This window comes from Coregonus clupeaformis, chromosome 34, assembly GCF_020615455.1.
Source record: "Coregonus clupeaformis isolate EN_2021a chromosome 34, ASM2061545v1, whole genome shotgun sequence".
Classification (NCBI taxonomy): Eukaryota; Metazoa; Chordata; class Actinopteri; order Salmoniformes; family Salmonidae; genus Coregonus; species Coregonus clupeaformis.
This window is the reverse complement of record NC_059225.1, coordinates 8,691,278-8,712,901: the sequence shown is the minus strand read 5'-3', so window position 1 is coordinate 8,712,901 and position 21,624 is coordinate 8,691,278. Positions and strand designations below refer to the sequence as shown.

Here is a 21,624-nt window from a genome sequence, read left to right as displayed (position 1 = left end):
AGTGTGAGAGAGAGAGAGAGAGAGAGAGAGAGAGAGAGAGAGAGAGAGAGAGAGAGAGAGAGAGAGAGAGAGAGAGAGAGAGAGAGAGAGAGAGAGAGAGAGAGAGAGAATGATAGAGAGAGAGAGAGAGAGAGAGAGAGAGAGAGAGAGAGAGACAGAGAGAGAGAGATGCCACTGTCTATCCTTGCCCCTCTCTCATTCACAGAGACGTTTTCATGAAGCTGTAATTCATAGTATAACGCCCCTCACTCAGCAAATCAAATCTGTGCAAAACCAAGCAAATTAAAAGAGGTGTCCAACTGCAGAACAAGAAACCATCTTTCATTTCATACAGATTCTCGTCTTCCCTAACTCAATTAAACGTGTTTCCGCACACACAGGATTGCCGTGGCGACAGAATCATCTGTCACCATTCAATATCTGCACCATCCCACCGCTTCTCATTCAATCAAGCTAGCTAGCGCTAATGCATTAGCGACACATTGGCTCACTGCACACAAGGAGCACTGGTAAGTGGATTAGGCTAACCCAGTTATGTCTCTCGCTGAAGACGCCAATAGAGCAAACACCAAGCTTCCACTCAGAGCAGGAACCCAACATCTTAACCAATGAGACGCACCCACCTGGGGGATGCACGGCAGCCTTCAGTAAAGACACAGAGTCACACAGTATAAACACAGACAATGGAAATAATGGAAACTATAGCAGTTCATAGGCACACCACCACACCCCTATCTTACCCAGCACACCCCTACCTTACCCAGCACATCCCTACCACACCCCTATCTTACCCAGCACATCCCTACCACACCCCTATCTTACCCAGCACACCCCTACCTTACCCAGCACACCCCTACCTTACCCAGCACATCCCTACCACACCCCTACCTTACCCAGCACACCCCTACCTTACCCAGCACATCCCTACCACACCCCTACCTTACCCACCACACCCCTACCTTACCCAGCACATCCCTACCACACCCCTACCTTACCCAGCACACCCCTACCTTACCCAGCACACCCCTACCTTACCCAGCACACCCCTACCTTACCCAGCACATCCCTACCACACCCCTACCTTACCCAGCACACCCCTATCTTACCCAGCACACCCCTACCTTACCCAGCACATCCCTACCACACCCCTACCTTACCCAGCACACCCCTACCTTACCCAGCACACCCCTACCTTACCCAGCACACCCCTACCTTACCCAGCACACCCCTATCTTACCCAGCACACCCCTACCTTACCCAGCACACCCCTATCTTACCCAGCACACCCCTACCTTACCCAGCACACCCCTACCTTACCCAGCACACCCATATCTTACCCAGCACACCCCTACCTTACCCAGCACATCCCTACCACACCCCTATCTTACCCAGCACACCCCTACCTTACCCAGCACACCCCTACCTTACCCAGCACACCCCTATCTTACCCAGCACACCCCTACCTTACCCAGCACACCCCTATCTTACCCAGCACACCCCTACCTTACCCAGCACACCCCTACCTTACCCAGCACACCCATATCTTACCCAGCACACCCCTACCTTACCCAGCACATCCCTACCACACCCCTACCTTACCCAGCACACCCCTACCTTACCCAGCACATCCCTACCTTACCCAGCACACCCCTACCTTACCCAGCACACCCCTACCTTACCCAGCACATCCCTACCACACCCCTATCTTACCCAGCACACCCCTACCTTACCCACCACACCCCTACCTTACCCAGCACATCCCTACCTTACCCAGCACACCCCTATCTTACCCAGCACACCCCTACCACACCCTTACCTCACCCACCTCACCCCCTGCCACACCCCTACCTCCCCTTCCTCACCCCCACCCTCACCCCTACCACAACCCTATCTCACCCACCTCACCCCTACCACACCCCTACCTCCCCTACCTCCCCCCACCTCACCCCTCCTTCACCCCTACCTCCCCCACCTCACCCCTCCCTCACCCCTACTTCCCGCACCTCACCCCTCCCTCACCCCTACCAAACCCTGACCTCCCCTTTCTCGCCCCTACCACACCTCTACCTCACCCACCACACCTGTACCTCACCCACCACCCCATTCGTACATACTAGAGTCCTGCACGGGTCAGGACCCACCTACATAGAATTGAGAGCCGATGCATGAATTACTTTGGCTGCATGTCTATTCAACATAAAGGGAACCATGCCTGCCTTCCAGCTCACACAATGGAATTTGCAGCACAACAAGCTCCTGGATTTTATAAATCCTGATTTAGAATGTTTACAACCCGCCAGCTGATTGTTTTGCGACTCACCCGCAGGGAACCGTGGGTGTCCGACCCGATGCAGGACTCTAATACATACCCACTCCCACCCTTACTCCATACACACACCTGGCTTACGCGCGCGCGCACACACACACACACACACACACACACACACACACACACACACACACACACACACACACACACACACACACACACACACACACACACACACACACACACACACACACACACACACACACACACACACACACACACACACACACGCACACACACACCTGGCTTACACACACTGAACACACACACCTGGCTTACACACACTGAACACACACACACGGATGGCCCTCTTACCTGAGTGACTTTCTCGGTGACGTGGTGTGTGCGGTCGATGAGCTTGCAGGGGGCTAGTATGTCCATGTCACCCCCAGGCAGCGCGAGGAGGGGGTCCGCCTTGAAGTCCACAAAGTTCAGGGTGATCTGAGGGATCTTACTGATGGTGCGGTAACGCATGAGGTCCGAATCCGACGTGGAGTTGAGGATGTTGGACTTGTTGTTCACCGCCCCTGAAAGAACACACTGTCAGAGGACTGCCCAGACTATTCGGACCACACCTGTGTTCAAACACTATTTGAAATTGTTTCAAATACTTTAGCTGTGCTTGATTGAGCTTGCCTGGCGAAATTGAAACAATAGAATAGTCCCAAAAGGTCAAACCCCGACCCTCTGGCACTCCAGGCAGGCTAGAGCAAACACTTATAGCCTTTGAAAGATTTCAAACGAGAGTTGAACCCAGGTCTGATTAGGACCACTTCCCAAGTGTGTAACTTTGACCTATCACATGAACCATGCATTGAGTTCATTGAGCGGTACTGTAAGTGGTTAGCCTGGGGAGGGGGGCACAGATCTGTTTGTGCTTTAGCCAATTTCGGTCTGTGTTCATTGGTTGTCATGCATGACAATGATAGAAGTAGTGGGTTACAGCACACACCTCTACCATACAGATAGAAGTAGTGGGTCAGAACCCCTCTACCATACAGATAGAAGTAGTGGGTCAGAACCCGTCTACCATACAGATAGAAGTAGTGGGTTACAGCACAGACCCCTACCATACAGATAGAAGAAGTGGGTCAGAACCCCTCTACCATACAGATAGAAGTAGTGGGTTACAGCACACACCCCTACCATACAGATAGAAGTAGTGGGTTACAGCACACACCCCTACCATACAGATAGAAGTAGTGGGTTACAGCACAGACCCCTACCATACAGATAGAAGTAGTGGGTTACAGCACAGACCCCTACCATACAGATAGAAGTAGTGGGTTACAGCACACACCTCTACCATACAGATAGAAGTAGTGGGTTACAGCACAGACCCCTACCATACAGATAGAAGTAGTGGGTCAGAACCCCTCTACCATACAGATAGAAGTAGTGGGTTACAGCACACACCCCTACCATACAGATAGAAGTAGTGGGTTACAGCACACACCTCTACCATACAGATATAAGTAGTGGGTTAGAACCCGTCTATCATACAGATATAAGTAGTGGGTCAGAACCCGTCTACCATACAGATAGAAGTAGTGGGTCAGAACCCGTCTACCATACAGATAGAAGTAGTGGGTTACAGCACAGACCCCTACCATACAGATAGAAGTAGTGGGTTACAGCACACACCCCTACCATACAGATAGAAGTAGTGGGTTACAGCACACACCCCTACCATACAGATATAAGTAGTGGGTCAGAACCCGTCTATCATACAGATATAAGTAGTGGGTCAGAACCTGTCTACCATACAGATATAAGTAGTGGGTCAGAACCCGTCTACCATACAGATAGAAGTAGTGGGTCAGAACCCCTCTACCATACAGATAGAAGTAGTGGGTCAGAACCCGTCTACCATACAGATAGAAGTAGTGGGTTACAGCACACACCTCTACCATAAAGATAGAAGTAGTGGGTCAGAACCCGTCTATCGTACAGATAGAAGTAGTGGGTCAGAACCCCTCTACCATACAGATAGAAGTAGTGGGTTACAGCACAGACCCCTACCATACAGATAGAAGTAGTGGGTTACAGCACACACCCCTACCATACAGATAGAAGTAGTGGGTCAGAACCCGTCTATCATACAGATAGAAGTAGTGGGTCAGAACCCCTCTACCATACAGATAGAAGTAGTGGGTCAGAACCCCTCTACCATACAGATAGAAGTAGTGGGTTACAGCACAGACCTCTACCATACAGATGGAAGTAGTGGGTTACAGCACACACCCCTACCATACAGATAGAAGTAGTGGGTCAGAACCCCTCTACCATACAGATAGAAGTAGTGGGTCAGAACCCGTCTACCATACAGATAGAAGTAGTGGGTTACAGCACACACCCCTACCATACAGATAGAAGTAGTGGGTCAGAACCCCTCTACCATACAGATTGAAGTAGTGGGTCAGAACCCCTCTACCATACAGATAGAAGTAGTGGTTCAGAACCCGTCTATCATACAGATAGAAGTAGTGGGTCAGAACCCGTCTACCATACAGATAGAAATAGTGGGTCAGAACCCGTCTACCATACAGATAGAAGTAGTGGGTCAGAACCCGTCTACCATACAGATAGAAGTAGTGGGTCAGAACCCGTCTATCGTACAGATAGAAGTAGTGGGTCAGAACCCGTCTACCATACAGATAGAAGTAGTGGGTCAGAACCCCTCTACCACACAGTATGGGAGCAGAATAAAACGTTTGTGGTTAAATATTGTACAACCAGGAAATGGATGGGTCTTTTATGTATTTCAAAGCTTCTAAAATACCAAGGAAGTAGGTGCTAGTAGGTGCTACAACATACAGATTCCTAGTTCCTACTGCACTCTTTACCCCTGTGTGTTTGTGGCCGTTTGGTATCCAGCTCAAACACAGGCAAGGAGGTGGTGTGCATTTTTTTCTCAAGGTGCAATTCCATTTAGAAGTATGCCCCGCCCCCCTCCTCCTCCCCCACCTGTGCTGTTGTGGATGGGCCCGACCGTGCTGTACTTCCGACCCAACGCAGGCCGCATGGCCTCGATGTCATCCACCGACGACGCCCGCCGCATGCTGTGGAAGCTCTCGCGGGAGCGGATGTGTGACAGGTTGCAGTTGGACACCGAGGCATCTGGGTTAAGCATCCGGAGCGCGATGCGGGGCGACGACTGGCCGAGGGGCAGCGAGGAAGGTGCAGGCTCAGAGCCAAGCAGGGTGCACTGGTCCTCGGGCCACAGCAGGGCCGGCCTGGTGCTGCTACCTCCACTGCTGGAGCTCTGGTGCTCCGGAGGTAAGGGGGGCAGGGAGAGCAGCTCTCCCAAAGCCAGGGACTTGTGGCTGGGGTGGCTGGGGGCCGGGAGGCGCCCAGTCTCTGGGTCGTCCAGAGAGGCCTTGCTATTGCTGAGCGAGCGGCGTGAGGGCAGGCGGAGCTTGAAGCCACGCGGCCGGCCTAGAGAGAGAGAAAGAGGGTGGAATGGAGAAAGAGTGGGAGGGGTGGTAAAACGAGAGCGGAAGAGTAAAACATAGTGGTAAAGAGACAGACAGGGAGAGAAAGGAGAGAGAGGGAGAGAGGAAAGGAGGGACAGGGATGGGCGGGAGGGGAAGAGAAAGGGACAGGAATAGTCAGGAGAGAGAGAAAGAGAGAGAGAGAGAGAGAGAGAGAGAGAGAGAGAGAGAGAGAGAGAGAGAGAGAGAGAGAGAGAGAGAGAGAGAGAGAGAGAGAGAGAGAGAGAGAGAGAGAGAGAGAGAGAGAGAGAGAGAGAGAGAGAGAGAGAGCAATACATTTAACTGAACTACCGTAAAACAATTAATAGCCCGGGCATTTATTTGCTTCAATCACTGAACACAACCGGTACCTATTAGAGACAGGCTTCTATTTGAAACTCAGTGTTTAATTGAATTTTTTTGGTAAATTTAATCGAGGGATTATCCAACAATCTTTTTAAAATGTAATTGAGTGATTATCTATAAAAATAACCCACCATGAATGAATGCGGCAAATCACTTCAGAGAACAGCAACAATATGAAATTGTGAGAGATCAGAGCAGCTAGTTGGGCAGCCTGTGGTTACCTGTGGGGAGCCGGGGGGGGGAGCTTGTGGTTACCTGTGGGGAGCCGGGGGGGGCAGCCTGTGGTTACCTGTGAGGGGCCAGGGGGGGAGCTTGTGGTTACCTGTGGGGAGCCGGGGGGGCAGCCTGTTTTTACCTGTGGGGAGCCGGGGGGGGCAGCCTGTGGTTACCTGTGAGGGGCCAGGGGGGAGCTTGTGGTTACCTGTGGGGAGCCGGGGGAGCTTGTGGTTACCTGTGGGGAGCCGGGGGGAGCTTGTGGTTACCTGTGGGGAGTCAGGGTGGCAGTCTGTGATTACCTGTGGGGAGTCAGGGGGGCAGTCTGTGATTACCTGTGGGGAGTCAGGGGGGCAGTCTGTGATTACCTGTGGGGAGTCAGGGGGGCAGTCTGTGATTACCTGTGGGGAGTCAGGGGGGCAGTCTGTGATTACCTGTGGGGAGTCAGGGGGGCAGTCTGTGATTACCTGTGGGGAGTCAGGGGGGCAGTCTGTGATTACCTGTGGGGAGTCGGGGGGAGGGGAGCTTGTGGTTACCTGTGGGGAGCCGGGGGGCAGCCTGTTTTTACCTGTGAGGAGCCGGGGGACAGCATGTTTTTACCTGTGGGGGGCCGGGGGGGGGGGGGCAGCCTGTTTTTACCTGTGGGGAGCCAAGGGGGCCGCTTGTGGTTGAGGTCCTGGTTGGGCTGTTTGTTGTCTGTCATGACCTCAAAGTTGAGGATGAACATGATCACCAGGCCACCCTCATTCTTCACCGGCACCACATCCACCAGACACAGGAAACACACACCTGACAGAGACAGACAGACAGACAGAGAGAAAGAGAGAGAGAGAGAGAGAGAGAGAGAGAGAGAGAGAGAGAGAGAGAGAGAGAGAGAGAGAGAGAGAGAGAGAGAGAGAGAGAGAGAGAGAGAGAGAGAGATTAACTACAGGACAAAATACAAACCCTCCAACCCAAAAAGGTCTGACGTGTTGATGGTATCCTCAATGAAATGATAAAATATACAGACCACAAATTCCAATCGGCTATACTTAAACTCTTTAACATCATCCTTAGCTCTGGCATCTTCCCCAATATTTGGAACCAAGGACTGATCACCCCAAATTGGCTTTTTACTAATTACCATACCACAGACCACGTATTCACCCTGCACACCCTAATTGACAAACAAACAAACCAAAACAAAGGCAAAGTCTTCTCATTCTTTGTTGATTTCAAAAAAGCTTTTGACTCAATTTGGCATGAGGGTCTGCTATACAAATTGATGGAAAGTGGGGTTGGGGGAAAAACATACGACATTATAAAATCCATGTACACAAACAACAAGTGTGCTGTAAAAATTGGCAAAAAACACACACAGCTTAAGCCCCACCCTTTTCAACATATATATATATATATATATATATACATATATATAAACAAATTGGCGAGGGCACTAGAACAGTCTGCAGCACCCGGCCTCACCCTACTAGAATCTGAAGTCAAATGTCTACTGTTTGCTGATGATCTGGTGCTTCTGTCCCCAACCAATGATGGCCTACAGCTGCACCTAGATCTTCTGCACAGATTCTGTCAGACCTGGGCCCTGACAGTAAATCTCAGTAAGAAAAAAAGAATGGTGTTCCAAAAAAGGTCCAGTTGCCAGGACCACAAATACAAATTCCATCTAGACACCGTTGCCCTAGAGCACACAAAAAACAATACATACCTCGGCCTAAACAACAGCGCCACAGGTAACTTCCACAAAGCTGTGAACAATCTGAGAGACAAGGCAAGAAGGGCCTTCTATGCCATCAAAAGGAACATAAAATTCTACATACCAATTAGGATCTGGCTAAAAATACTTGAATCAGTTATAGAACCCATTGCCCTTTATGGTTGTGAGGTCTGGGGTCCGCTCACCAACCAAGAATTCACAAAATGCGACAAACCCCAAATTGAGACTCTGCATGCAGAATTCTGCAAAAATATCCTCTGTGTACAACTTAAAACACAAAATAATGCATGCAGAGCAGAATTAGGCAGATACCCGCTAATTATCAAAATCCAGAAAATAAGCGATTCCTAAACCTTCCATAACAAAGCCATCACCTACAGAGGGATGAACCTGGAGAAGAGTCCCCTAAGCAAGCTGGTCCTGGGGCTCTGTTCACAAACAGAAACAGACCCCACAGAGCCCCAGGACAGCAACACAATTAGACCCAACCAAATCATGAGAAAACAGAAATATAGTTACTTGACACATTGGAAATAATTTAGAAAAAAAAAACAGAGCAAACTAGAATGCTATTTGGCCCTAAACAGAGAGTACACAGTGGCAGAATACCTGACCACTGTGACTGACCCAAAATGAGGTGGAAACTGAGCTGTACTTCCTAACCTCCTGCCAAATGTATGAACATATTAGAGACACATATTTCCCTCAGATTACAGAGATCCAGATCCACAAATAATTTGAAAACAAACCCAATTTTGATAAACTCCCTTATCTACTGGGTGAAATACCACAGTGTGCCATCACAGCTGCAAGATGTGTGACCTGTTGCCACTAGAAAAGGGCAACCAGTGAAGAACAAACACCATTGTAAATACAACCCATATTTATATTTATTTATTTTCCATTTTGTACTTTAACTATTTGCACATAGTTACAACACTGTATGTAGACATAATATGACATTTGAAATGTCTTTATTCTTTTGGAACTTCTGAGTGTAATGTTTACTGTTGATATTTATTGTTTATTTCACTTTCGTTTACTATCTACTTCACTTGCTTTGGCAATGTTAACATACGTTTCCCATGAAATTGAATTGAGAGAGAGAGAGAGAGAGAGAGAGAGAGAGAGAGAGAGAGAGAGAGAGAGAGAGAGACAGAGACAGAGAGAGACAGAGAGAGAGAGAGAGAGAGAGAGAGAGAGAGAGAGAGAGAGAGAGAGAGAGAGAGAGAGAGAGAGGGGAGTACAATGACATGGAACACACACACTGACAGAAAGACACACGCAGACAGACACACACAAACAAAGACCCAGGTTGATGTTTATTGCGATTGGTCTTGTCCTTGAGGGAGAAATAAGTGATTTCTGCTAAATTGGCCAGCTGCAAAGTCAAAATTGGCTATACTGTAAAAATGAGTGAAAAATATTTGAGCTTTTTGGTCTTAATTTAAGGTTAAGGTCAGGTTTAAAATCTGATTTTATGACTTTGTGGCTGTGCCAGCTAGCGACCACTCTGCAGGGCTGCCTCCAGAACAAGATTCATTCATGACGAAAAAGGCTAACCTGCCAGAAAGACACACACGCATGCACACACACGCACGCACACACACACACGTTCAGAAATCCACTTCATTGCATGATCCACTGGTGCACATCATTCCCACATAATGCCTATGCTATAAGACAACCACAGTGATTTCACTTCACAAGAGAGAGCGTGAAATCAGACATTAAGGCCATATGTAGCTGTTCGCCTACAGAGCCCTGGTTCAGTAGACTGGAATAAAATGACTGTTTCAGTATGGTTGAATGAAATAACTGTTTCAGTATGGTTGAATTAAATGACTGTTTCAATAGGGTTGAATAAAATGTATGTTTCAGTATGGTTGAATTAAATGACTGTTTCAGTAGCGTTGAATGAAATAGCTGTTTCAGTAGGGTCGAATGAAATGACTGTTTAAGTAGGATTTAATGAAATGACTGTTTCAGTAGGGTTGAAAAAAATGACAGTTTCAGTATGGTTAAATAAAATGTCTGTTTCAGTAGGGTTGAATAAACTGACTGTTTCAGTGTAGTTGAATAAAATGACTGTTTTAGTATAGTTGAATTAAATGACTGTTTCAGTAGGGTTGAATGAAATAACTGTTTCAGTAGGGTTGAATAAAATGACTGTTTTAGTATAGTTGAATTAAATGACTGTTTCAGTAGGGTTGAATGAAATAACTGTTTCAGTAGGGTTGAATAAAATGACTGTTTCAGTATGGTTTACTAAAATGACTGTTTCAGTATAGTTTAATAAAATGTCAGTTTCAGTGTGGTTGAATAAAATGACTGTTTCAGTAGGATTTAATGAAATGACTGTTTCAGTAGTGTTTAATAAAATGACTTTTAGAATGGTTTAATAAAATATCTGTTTCAGTAGGGATGAAAAAAATTTATGTTTCAGTAGGGTTGATATTTTTTTATTTTTCAGTAGTTTGAATAAAATGACTGTTTCAGTAGGGTTGAATAAAATGTCTGTTTCAGTAGGACGGAATAAACTGTCTGTTTCAGTGAGGTTGAATAAAACGACTGTTTCAGTATGGTTGAATAAAATGACTGTTTCAATAGAGTTTAATGAAATAACTTTTTCAGTATGGATGAATAAAATGACTGTTTCAGTATGGTTGAATAAAATGACTGTTTCAGTATGGTTGAATAAAATGACTGTTTCAGTATGGTTGAATAAAATGACTGTTTCAGTATGGTTGAATTAAATGACTGTTTCAGTAGGGTTGAATGAAATAGCTGTTTCAGTAGGATTTAATGAAATGACTGTTTCAGTAGGGTTGAATAAAATGCTTTTTCAGTAGGGTTGAATAAAATTAATGTTTCAGTAGGGTTGAATAAAATGTCTGTTTCAGTATGATTGAATAAAATGTATGTTTCAGTGTGGTTGAATAAAATGACTGTTTCAGTGTGGTTGAATAAAATGACTGTTTCAGTATGGTTGAATATAATGTCTGTTTCAGTATGGTTTACTAAAATGACTGTTTCAGAATGGTTGAATAAAATGTCAGTTTCAGTGTGGTTGAATAAAATGACTGTTTCAGTAGGGATGAATGAAATAGCTGTTTCAGTAGGGTTAAATGAAATGACTGTTTCAGTAGGATTTAATGAAATGACTGTTTCAGTAGGATTTAATGAAATGACTGTTTCATTAGAGTTGAATAAAATGACTGTTTCAGTAGAGTTGAATAAAATGTCTGTTTCAGTAGGGTTGAATAAAATGACTTTTTCAGTAGGGTTGAATAAAATGTCTGTTTCAGTATGGTTGAATAAAATGTCTGTTTCAGTAGGATTTAATGAAATGACTGTTTCAGTAGGGTTGAATAAAATGTCTGTTTCAGTAGGGTTGAATAAAATGTCTGTTTAAGTCAAGTTGAAAAAAATGACTGTTTCAGTAGGATTGTATAAAATGTCTGTTTCAGTATGGTTGAATAAAATGTATGTTTCAGTATGGTTCCATAAAATGACTGTTTCAGTGTGGTTGAATAAAATGACTGTTTCAGTATGGTTGAATTAAATGACTGTTTCAGTATGGTTGAATTAAATGACTGTTTCAGTAGGCTTGAACGAAATAACTGTTTCAGTAGGGTTGAATTAAATGACAGTTTCAGTAGGATTGAATGAAATGACATTTTCAATAGGATTTAATGAAATAACTGTTTCAGTTGGGTTGAATAAAATGACTGTTTCAGTAAGGTTGAATAAAATGCCTGTTTCAGTAGGGTTGAATAATCTGTCTGTTTCAGTAGGGTTGAATAAAATGTCTGTTTCAGTATGGTTGAATAAAATGACTGTTTCAGGATAGTTGAATAAAATGTCTGTTTCAGTATGGTTGAATAAAATGTCAGATTCAGTAGGGTTGAATGAAATAACTGTTTCAGTTGGGTTGAATAAAATGACTGTTTCAGTAAGGTTGAATAAAATGTCTGTTTCAGTAGGGTTGAATAAAATGACTTTTTCAGTAGGGTTGAATAAAATGTCTGTTTCAGTATGGTTGAATAAAATGTCTGTTTCAGTATGGTTCAATAAAATGTCTGTTTCAGTAGGGTTGAATAAAATGTATATTTCAGTAGGGTTGAATAAAATGTCTGTTTCAGTAGGATTTAATGAAATGACTGTTTCAGTAGGTTTGAATAAAATGTCTGTTTCAGTAGGTTTGAATAAAATGTCTGTTTCAGTAGGGTTGAATAAAATGACTGTTTCAGTAGGATTGTATAAAATGTCTGTTTCAGTATGGTTGAATAAAATGTATGTTTCAGTATTCCGACTGTTTCGTGTGGTTGAATAAAATGACTGTTTCAGTATGGTTGAATTAAATGACTGTTTCAGTATGGTTGAATTAAATGACTGTTTCAGTAGGCTTGAACGAAATAACTGTTTCAGTAGGGTTGAATGAAATGACAGTTTCAGTAGGGTTGAATGAAATGACATTTTCAATAGTATTTAATGAAATAACTGTTTCAGTTGGGTTGAATAAAATGACTGTTTCAGTAAGGTTGAATAAAATGTCTGTTTCAGTAGGGTTGAATAAAATGTATGTTTCAGTAGGGTTGAATAAAATGCCGGTTTCAGTAGGGTTGAATAATCTGTCTGTTTCAGTAGGGTTGAATAAAATGTCTGTTTCAGTATGGTTGAATAAAATGACTGTTTCAATATTTTGTTTCATATGGTTGAATAATGTCCGATTCAGTAGGGTTGAATGAAATAACTGTTTCAGTAGGTTTGAATAAAATGTCTGTTTCAGTAGGATTTAATAAAATGCCTGTTTCAGTAGGGTTGAATAATCTGTCTGTTTCAGTAGGGTTGAATAAAATGTCTGTTTCAGTAGGATTTAATAAAATGACTGTTTCAGTATGGTTGAATAAAATGTCTGTTTCAGTATGGTTGAATAAAATGTCAGATTCAGTAGGGTTGAATGAAATAACTGTTTCAGTATGGTTGAATTAAATGACTGTTTCAGTAGAGTTGAATAAAATGTCTATTTCAGTAGGGTTGAATGAAATAGCTGTTTCAGTAGGATTTAATGAAATGACTGTTTCAGTAGGGTTGAATAAAATGCTTTTTCAGTAGGGTTGAATAAAATGAATGTTTCAGTAGAGTTGAATAACATGTCTGTTTCAGTATGATTGAATAAAATGTATGTTTCAGTATGGTTGAATAAAATGTCAGTTTCAGTGTGGTTGAATAAAATGACTGTTTCAGTAGGGTTGAATGAAATAGCTGTTTCAGTAGGGTTGAATAACATGACTGTTTCAGTAGGACTGAATAAAACGTTTGTTTCAGTATGGTTGAATAAAATGTATGTTTCAGTATGGTTCAATAAAATGACTGTTTCATTGTGTTTGAATAAAATGACTGTTTCAGTATGGTTGAATAAAATGACTCTTTCAGTATGGTTGAATTAAATGACTGTTTCAATAGGGTTGAATGAAATAACTGTTTCAGTAGGGTTAAATGAAATAACTGTTTCAGTATGGTTGAATTAAATGGCTGTTTCAGTAGGGTTGAATAAAATGTCTGTTTCAGTAGTTTGAATAAAATGCATTTTTCAGTAGGGTTGAATAAAATGTCTGTTTCAGTATGGTTGAATAAAATGTATGTTTCAGTATGGTTCAATAAAATGTCTGTTTCAGTAGGGTTGAATAAAATGTATGTTTCAGTAGGGTTGAATAAAATGTCTGTTTCAGTAGGGTTGAATAACATGACTGTTTCAGTAGGGTTGAATTAAATGTTTGTTTCAGTATGGTTGAATAAAATGTATGTTTCAGTATGGTTCAATAAAATGACTGTTTCAGTGTGTTTGAATAAAATGACTGTTTCAGTATGGTTGAATTAAATGACTCTTTCAGTAGGGTTGAATAAAATGTCTGTTTCAGTAGGATTGAAAAAAATGTATGTTTCAGTAGGGTTGATTAAAATGTCTGTTTCAGTAGGATTTAATGAAATGACTGTTTCAGTAGGGTTGAATAAAATGTCTGTTTCAGTAGAGTTGAATAAAATGTCTGTTTCAGTAGGGTTGAATAACATGACTGTTTCAGTAGGGTTGAATAAAAAGTTTGTTTCAGTATGGTTGAATAAAATGTATGTTTCAGTATGGTTCAATAAAATGACTGTTTCATTGTGTTTGAATAAAATGACTGTTTCAGTATGGTTGAATTAAATGACTCTTTCAGTATGGTTGAATTAAATTACTGTTTCAATAGGGTTGAATGAAATTACTGTTTCAGTAGGGTTAAATGAAATAACTGTTTCAGTATGGTTGAATTAAATTACTGTTTCAGTAGGGTTGAATGAAATAACTGTTTCAGTAGGTTTGAATAAAATGTCTGTTTCAGTAGGATTGAATAAAATGCCTGTTTCAGTAGGGTTGAATAATCTGTCTGTTTCAGTAGGGTTGAATAAAATGTCTGTTTCAGTAGGATTTAATAAAATGACTGTTTCAGTATGGTTGAATAAAATGTCTGTTTCAGTATGGTTGAATAAAATGTCAGATTCAGTAGGGTTGAATGAAATAACTGTTTCAGTATGGTTGAATTAAATGACTGTTTCAGTAGAGTTGAATAAAATGTCTATTTCAGTAGGGTTGAATGAAATAGCTGTTTCAGTATGATTTAATGAAATGACTGTTTCAGTAGGGTTGAATAAAATGCTTTTTCAGTAGGGTTGAATAAAATGAATGTTTCAGTAGAGTTGAATAACATGTCTGTTTCAGTATGATTGAATAAAATGTATGTTTCAGTATGGTTGAATAAAATGTCAGTTTCAGTGTGGTTGAATAAAATGACTGTTTCAGTAGGGTTGAATGAAATAGCTGTTTCAGTAGGGTTGAATAACATGACTGTTTCAGTAGGACTGAATAAAACGTTTGTTTCAGTATGGTTGAGTAAAATGTATGTTTCAGTATGGTTCAATAAAATGACTGTTTCATTGTGTTTGAATAAAATGACTGTTTCAGTATGGTTGAATTAAATGACTCTTTCAGTATGGTTGAATTAAATGACTGTTTCAATAGGGTTGAATGAAATAACTGTTTCAGTAGGGTTAAATGAAATAACTGTTTCAGTATGGTTGAATTAAATGGCTGTTTCAGTAGGGTTGAATAAAATGTCTGTTTCAGTAGTTTGAATAAAATGCATTTTTCAGTAGGGTTGAATAAAATGTCTGTTTCAGTATGGTTGAATAAAATGTATGTTTCAGTATGGTTCAATAAAATGTCTGTTTCAGTAGGGTTGAATAAAATGTATGTTTCAGTAGGGTTGAATAAAATGTCTGTTTCAGTAGGGTTGAATAACATGACTGTTTCAGTAGGGTTGAATTAAATGTTTGTTTCAGTATGGTTGAATAAAATGTATGTTTCAGTATGGTTCAATAAAATGACTGTTTCAGTGTGTTTGAATAAAATGACTGTTTCAGTATGGTTGAATTAAATGACTCTTTCAGTAGGGTTGAATAAAATGTCTGTTTCAGTAGGATTTAAAAAAATGTATGTTTCAGTAGGGTTGATTAAAATGTCTGTTTCAGTAGGATTTAATGAAATGACTGTTTCAGTAGGGTTGAATAAAATGTCTGTTTCAGTAGAGTTGAATAAAATGTCTGTTTCAGTAGGGTTGAATAACATGACTGTTTCAGTAGGGTTGAATTAAATGTTTGTTTCAGTATGGTTGAATAAAATGTATGTTTCAGTATGGTTCAATAAAATGACTGTTTCATTGTGTTTGAATAAAATGACTGTTTCAGTATGGTTGAATTAAATGACTCTTTCAGTATGGTTGAATTAAATTACTGTTTCAATAGGGTTGAATGAAATTACTGTTTCAGTAGGGTTAAATGAAATAACTGTTTCAGTATGGTTGAATTAAATGACTGTTTCAGTAGGGTTGAATGAAATAACTGTTTCAGTAGGTTTGAATAAAATGTCTGTTTCAGTAGGATTGAATAAAATGCCTGTTTCAGTAGGGTTGAATAATCTGTCTGTTTCAGTAGGGTTGAATAAAATGTCTGTTTCAGTAAGATTTAATAAAATGACTGTTTCAGTATGGTTGAATAAAATGTCTGTTTCAGTATGGTTGAATAAAATGTCAGATTCAGTAGGGTTGAATGAAATAACTGTTTCAGTATGGTTGAATTAAATGACTGTTTCAGTAGAGTTGAATAAAATGTCTATTTCAGTAGGGTTGAATGAAATAGCTGTTTCAGTATGATTTAATGAAATGACTGTTTCAGTAGGGGTTGAATAAAATGCTTTTTCAGTAGGGTTGAATAAAATGAATGTTTCAGTAGAGTTGAATAACATGTCTGTTTCAGTATGATTGAATAAAATGTATGTTTCAGTATGGTTGAATAAAATGTCAGTTTCAGTGTGGTTGAATAAAATGACTGTTTCAGTAGGGTTGAATGAAATAGCTGTTTCAGTAGGGTTGAATAACATGACTGTTTCAGTAGGACTGAATAAAACGTTTGTTTCAGTATGGTTGAGTAAAATGTATGTTTCAGTATGGTTCAATAAAATGACTGTTTCATTGTGTTTGAATAAAATGACTGTTTCAGTATGGTTGAATTAAATGACTCTTTCAGTATGGTTGAATTAAATGACTGTTTCAATAGGGTTGAATGAAATAACTGTTTCAGTAGGGTTAAATGAAATAACTGTTTCAGTATGGTTGAATTAAATGGCTGTTTCAGTAGGGTTGAATAAAATGTCTGTTTCAGTAGTTTGAATAAAATGCATTTTTCAGTAGGGTTGAATAAAATGTCTGTTTCAGTATGGTTGAATAAAATGTATGTTTCAGTATGGTTCAATAAAATGTCTGTTTCAGTAGGGTTGAATAAAATGTATGTTTCAGTAGGGTTGAATAAAATGTCTGTTTCAGTAGGGTTGAATAACATGACTGTTTCAGTAGGGTTGAATTAAATGTTTGTTTCAGTATGGTTGAATAAAATGTATGTTTCAGTATGGTTCAATAAAATGACTGTTTCAGTGTGTTTGAATAAAATGACTGTTTCAGTATGGTTGAATTAAATGACTCTTTCAGTAGGGTTGAATAAAATGTCTGTTTCAGTAGGATTGAAAAAAATGTATGTTTCAGTAGGGTTGATTAAAATGTCTGTTTCAGTAGGATTTAATGAAATGACTGTTTCAGTAGGGTTGAATAAAATGTCTGTTTCAGTAGAGTTGAATAAAATGTCTGTTTCAGTAGGGTTGAATAACATGACTGTTTCAGTAGGGTTGAATAAAAAGTTTGTTTCAGTATGGTTGAATAAAATGTATGTTTCAGTATGGTTCAATAAAATGACTGTTTCATTGTGTTTGAATAAAATGACTGTTTCAGTATGGTTGAATTAAATGACTCTTTCAGTATGGTTGAATTAAATTACTGTTTCAATAGGGTTGAATGAAATTACTGTTTCAGTAGGGTTAAATGAAATAACTGTTTCAGTATGGTTGAATTAAATGACTGTTTCAGTAGGTTTGAATAAAATGACTGTTTCAGTGAGGTTGAATAAAATGTATGTTTCAGTATGGTTGAATAAAATGACTGTTTCAGTATGGTTGAATTAAATGACTGTTGCAGTATGGTTGAATTAAATGACTGTTTCAGTAGGTTTGAATAAAATGACTGTTTCAGTATGGTTGAATAAAATGTCTGTTTCAGTAGGTTTGAATAAAATGAATGTTTCAGTAGGGTAGAATAAAATGTATGTTTCAGTAGGGTTGAATAAAATGTTTGTTTCAGTAGAGTTGAATAAACTGTCTGTTTCAGTAGGTTTGAATAAAATGTATGTTTCAGTATGGTTGAATTAAATAACTGTTTCAGTATGGTTGAATAAAATGACTGTTTCAGTATGGTTGAATAAAATGACTGTTTCAGTGACGTTGAATAAAATGACTGTTTCAGTATGGTTGAATAAAATGACTGTTTCAATAGGGTTGAATGAAATAACTGTTTCAGTAGGGTTGAATGAAATGACTGTTTCAGTATGGTTGAATTAATTGACTGTTTCAGTAGGGTTGAATGAAATAACTGTTTCAGTTGGATTGAATGAAATGACTGTTTCAGTAGGATTTAATGAAATGACTGTTTCAGTAGGGTTGAATAAAATGTATGTTTCAGGAGGGTTGAATAAACGTTCTGTTTCAGTAGGTTTGAATAAAATGTATGTTTCAGTAGAGTTGAATAAAATGTATGTTTCAGTATGGTTGAATAACATGACTGTTTCAGTATGGTTGAATAAAATGTCAGATTCAGTGTGGTTGAATAAAATGACTGTTTCAGTGGGTTGAATGAAATAACTGTTTCAATAGAGTTGAACTAAATGACTGTTTCAGTATGGTTGAATAAAATGACTGTTTCAGTGTGGTTGAATAAACTGACTGTTTCAGTATGGTTAAATAAAATGACTGTTTCAGTAGGGTTGAATGAAATAGCTGTTTCAGTAGGGTTGAATGAAATGACTGTTTCAGTGTGGTTGAATTAAATGACTGTTTCAGTAGGGTTGAATGAAATAACTGTTTCAGTAAGTTTGAATGAAATGACTGTTTCAGTAGGATTTAATGAAATGACTGTTTCAGTAGGATTTAATGAAATTACTTTCAGTAGGGTTGAATTAAATGAAAGGCAAACATGTTGATTGGGCTTTAAGTCCTATTTTGAATTTCATCAATGTCTGTGTGGACATTTCAGTACGGTACTTTAATCAGCTCAGCATTGACCCTGTGGACATTTCAGTATGGTATTTTAACCTCTACAGGATCTGTGTCCGGTATACGGGACGGTTGAGCTAACGTGCGCTAATGTGATTAGCATGACTGTTGTAGGTAACAGCAAACTTTCCAGGACATAGACATGTCTTATATGGGCAGAAAGCATAAATTCTGGTTAATCTAACTGCACTGTCCAATTTACAGTAGCTATTACAGTGAAAAAATGATGTGTGAAAGTTAGTGTATAAGCTAATGATCCATCATTTATGACATTCCTGGTAGTGTGTAAACTTACATTTTGTATTACCATATCATTTTTGTATGTTCTCTATAGTTATGTACTTGAAAATGTATCAATTGACGAATTCGGCACATTTGGGCAGACTTGATACAAAATAGTCCAGTATTGCAATGCTTCACTGGATCAATCTGAAACGTTGCACACACACTGCTTCCATCTAGTGGCCAAAATCAAAATTGTGCCTAAACTGCAATATTATATTGTGGCCTTTCTCTTGCATTTCAAATATGATGAAAATAAATACATAAAGAAAACGCATGTTTTGTTGTTTGTATTATTTTCAACCAGATTTAATGTGTTATATTCTCCTACATTAATTTCACATTTCCACAAACTTCAAAGTGTTTCCTTTCAATTAGTATCAAGAATATGTATATCCTTGCTTCAGGTCCTGAGCTACAGGCAGTTAGATTTGGGTATGTCATTTTAGGCGAAAATTGAAAAAAAGGTTTCGATCCTTAAGAGCAGTGACCCTGTGGACATTTCAGTACTGTATTTTATTCATAGAGACGTTACGGCATAAAGCCTGTTCCTACCAACACAGCGTCTGGTATTTACAATGCTCAGACAGCCAAAACATTCATAAACATGAGTCGCTTGCCAGTCTGTGTCAGCTTTACCCAACATCAACCTTCACTCCATTCATAAATTCATTAGAAAGCAGGGATCCCATCCACTTTATTTGATGAATTAACATTTTTAAAGAATCAACAAGGTTGTAACTGATTAACCCATCCAAAAGATACAGTACACCATTCAACATTACTACACCTGGAATGCTACCTTCACAAACTTACAGGACACCTTCAAGTCAAATGATCAATATTCCTTCCTCTTAACCCTGTCCTAGCCCTGCCCTGCTCCATGTCTTTACCCTTACCTGGTGGGTAGTCAGTGTCTGGCATTGGGTTGGCGTTGGCATTCAGGGTTAGCTAGGTTGGCAACAGCCTCGGCAGTCTAAAGCGTACAGTACTGTGTTGTGGACACACGAGTGAGTGTTCAGTCTAGTGCCCAGCCCAGCCATCATTGATCTCTGAGCCATCACACCATAGCAGAGTGGCCCATGGAGGGGATTGGACCGCTCCGTAATCCCCAGACGGAAAAAAAACAGGGAAAACCGTATGAGGATTACAGGTCCCTTCACACCCACCATCTGGCTCTCACCCTTGATGTGTGTGTGTGTGTGTGTGTGTGTGTGTGTGTGTGTGTGTGTGTGTGTGTGTGTGTGTGTGTGTGTGTGTGTGTGTGTGTGTGTGTGTGTGTGTGTGCGCGTGCGTGCGTGCGTGTGTATATGTGTGCAGTGTGCACCTGTGCTCTTAACAATCCGATGTACATTAGACAGACAGTTAATTCATACTTTTGTCCTCCCTCATGCATGTGTATTCCCATATAAGGTAATATGATCACAAAGTTGACCCATCATTGAGTGACAGATTTTGTAACATATCAACATGTAAACCTGCACAGGTCTGTGGAGGCTGTGTAGATGGTGATGTTGGACTTTGTGTAACTGCTTATGTACCGTAACTACTCACTACAATGTCCTGTAGCTCCCTCCATTGTCTTAGCACCACTTGATATAAGGTGGGAAAGTGTACTTCGTATTCCATTAATCTATTATGAAAGTTCAAAGTAATCTAGATTGCTCAAAACAGTCCTCCTATTTTCCTGGCCCATACAGTACAGATGTAGTACGCTGTTCTGTTGTTGGTAGTTCTGAGCGATTTGTGTTTTTTGAGGTCAGTTCGGTTTCAGTTCGATTATTTGAAAAATAATCACGGTTTTTGGTTTTTATAAAAAATATTAGACATTAAATGCACTATGCATTATGTGGGAAGAATTCTGTTACAACACAGAATATAACTATTCATAAAAGTCCCATGATGGTAGTGACTGCCCATTACTGCTAATCACTTATTAACCATAATTTATTCACATTACTTTACTTTAATAAATTTTTTCAGTTGTGTGTATTACATTTGTTTTATTTGATGACTTTATTATTTCATTCCAAGTCATCATCTCATCTCTATAGAGCTGCTGCCTATGCCGTTTGACTAAATCACTCTTTTAGTAGTTCTTCAAAGTAAATAAGGCATACTTTTATGACTGCTGAATATCAAATATCAATCACTTAGATCATGTATTTTCAAGTCGAGATACCTCGGGAAGCAACTGCTTTCTATCCCTCTCTATCATGTGTTCTGCTCTCTTCTCACTGTCTGACCCACACAGACCGGACGAGTAGGCACGCAATGGATTATGGTCATTGTAGTTAATTACCACATTTTCTGTGCTAAACTATGTAGAATATTGGCCTGTTGGAAACTGCAACTCCTTACAACGTTGCACAGTTCGGGCTTGTTTTGATTTATCTCTAGAGAAACTGTGTATTGAGCTCACAGAAAAAAATAAGAACGAAATGGAATTCAAATAATTGAACTGATGTCAGTCAATTAGTTGTTTTTAGAACCT

The 21,624-nt window shown here is 40.2% G+C and overlaps 1 protein-coding gene across 1 annotated transcript in view; it reads right to left on the bottom strand.

Annotated features, from left to right (window-relative positions):
* LOC121549718 (potassium voltage-gated channel subfamily H member 2-like) overlaps nt 1–7,164 on the bottom strand; it is a 153,069-nt gene extending 145,905 nt beyond the window's left edge. The window contains exons 1-3 of the mRNA XM_045210406.1: nt 7,021–7,164; nt 5,297–5,767; nt 2,645–2,856 (exon numbers count right to left, since the gene is read on the bottom strand). Coding sequence (XP_045066341.1) covers nt 2,645–2,856; nt 5,297–5,767; nt 7,021–7,108 — 771 coding nt within the window. The 5' untranslated portion in view covers nt 7,109–7,164. The remainder of the gene's footprint in view (nt 1–2,644; nt 2,857–5,296; nt 5,768–7,020) is intronic.
* Between the last annotated feature and the right edge of the window lie 14,460 nt (nt 7,165–21,624).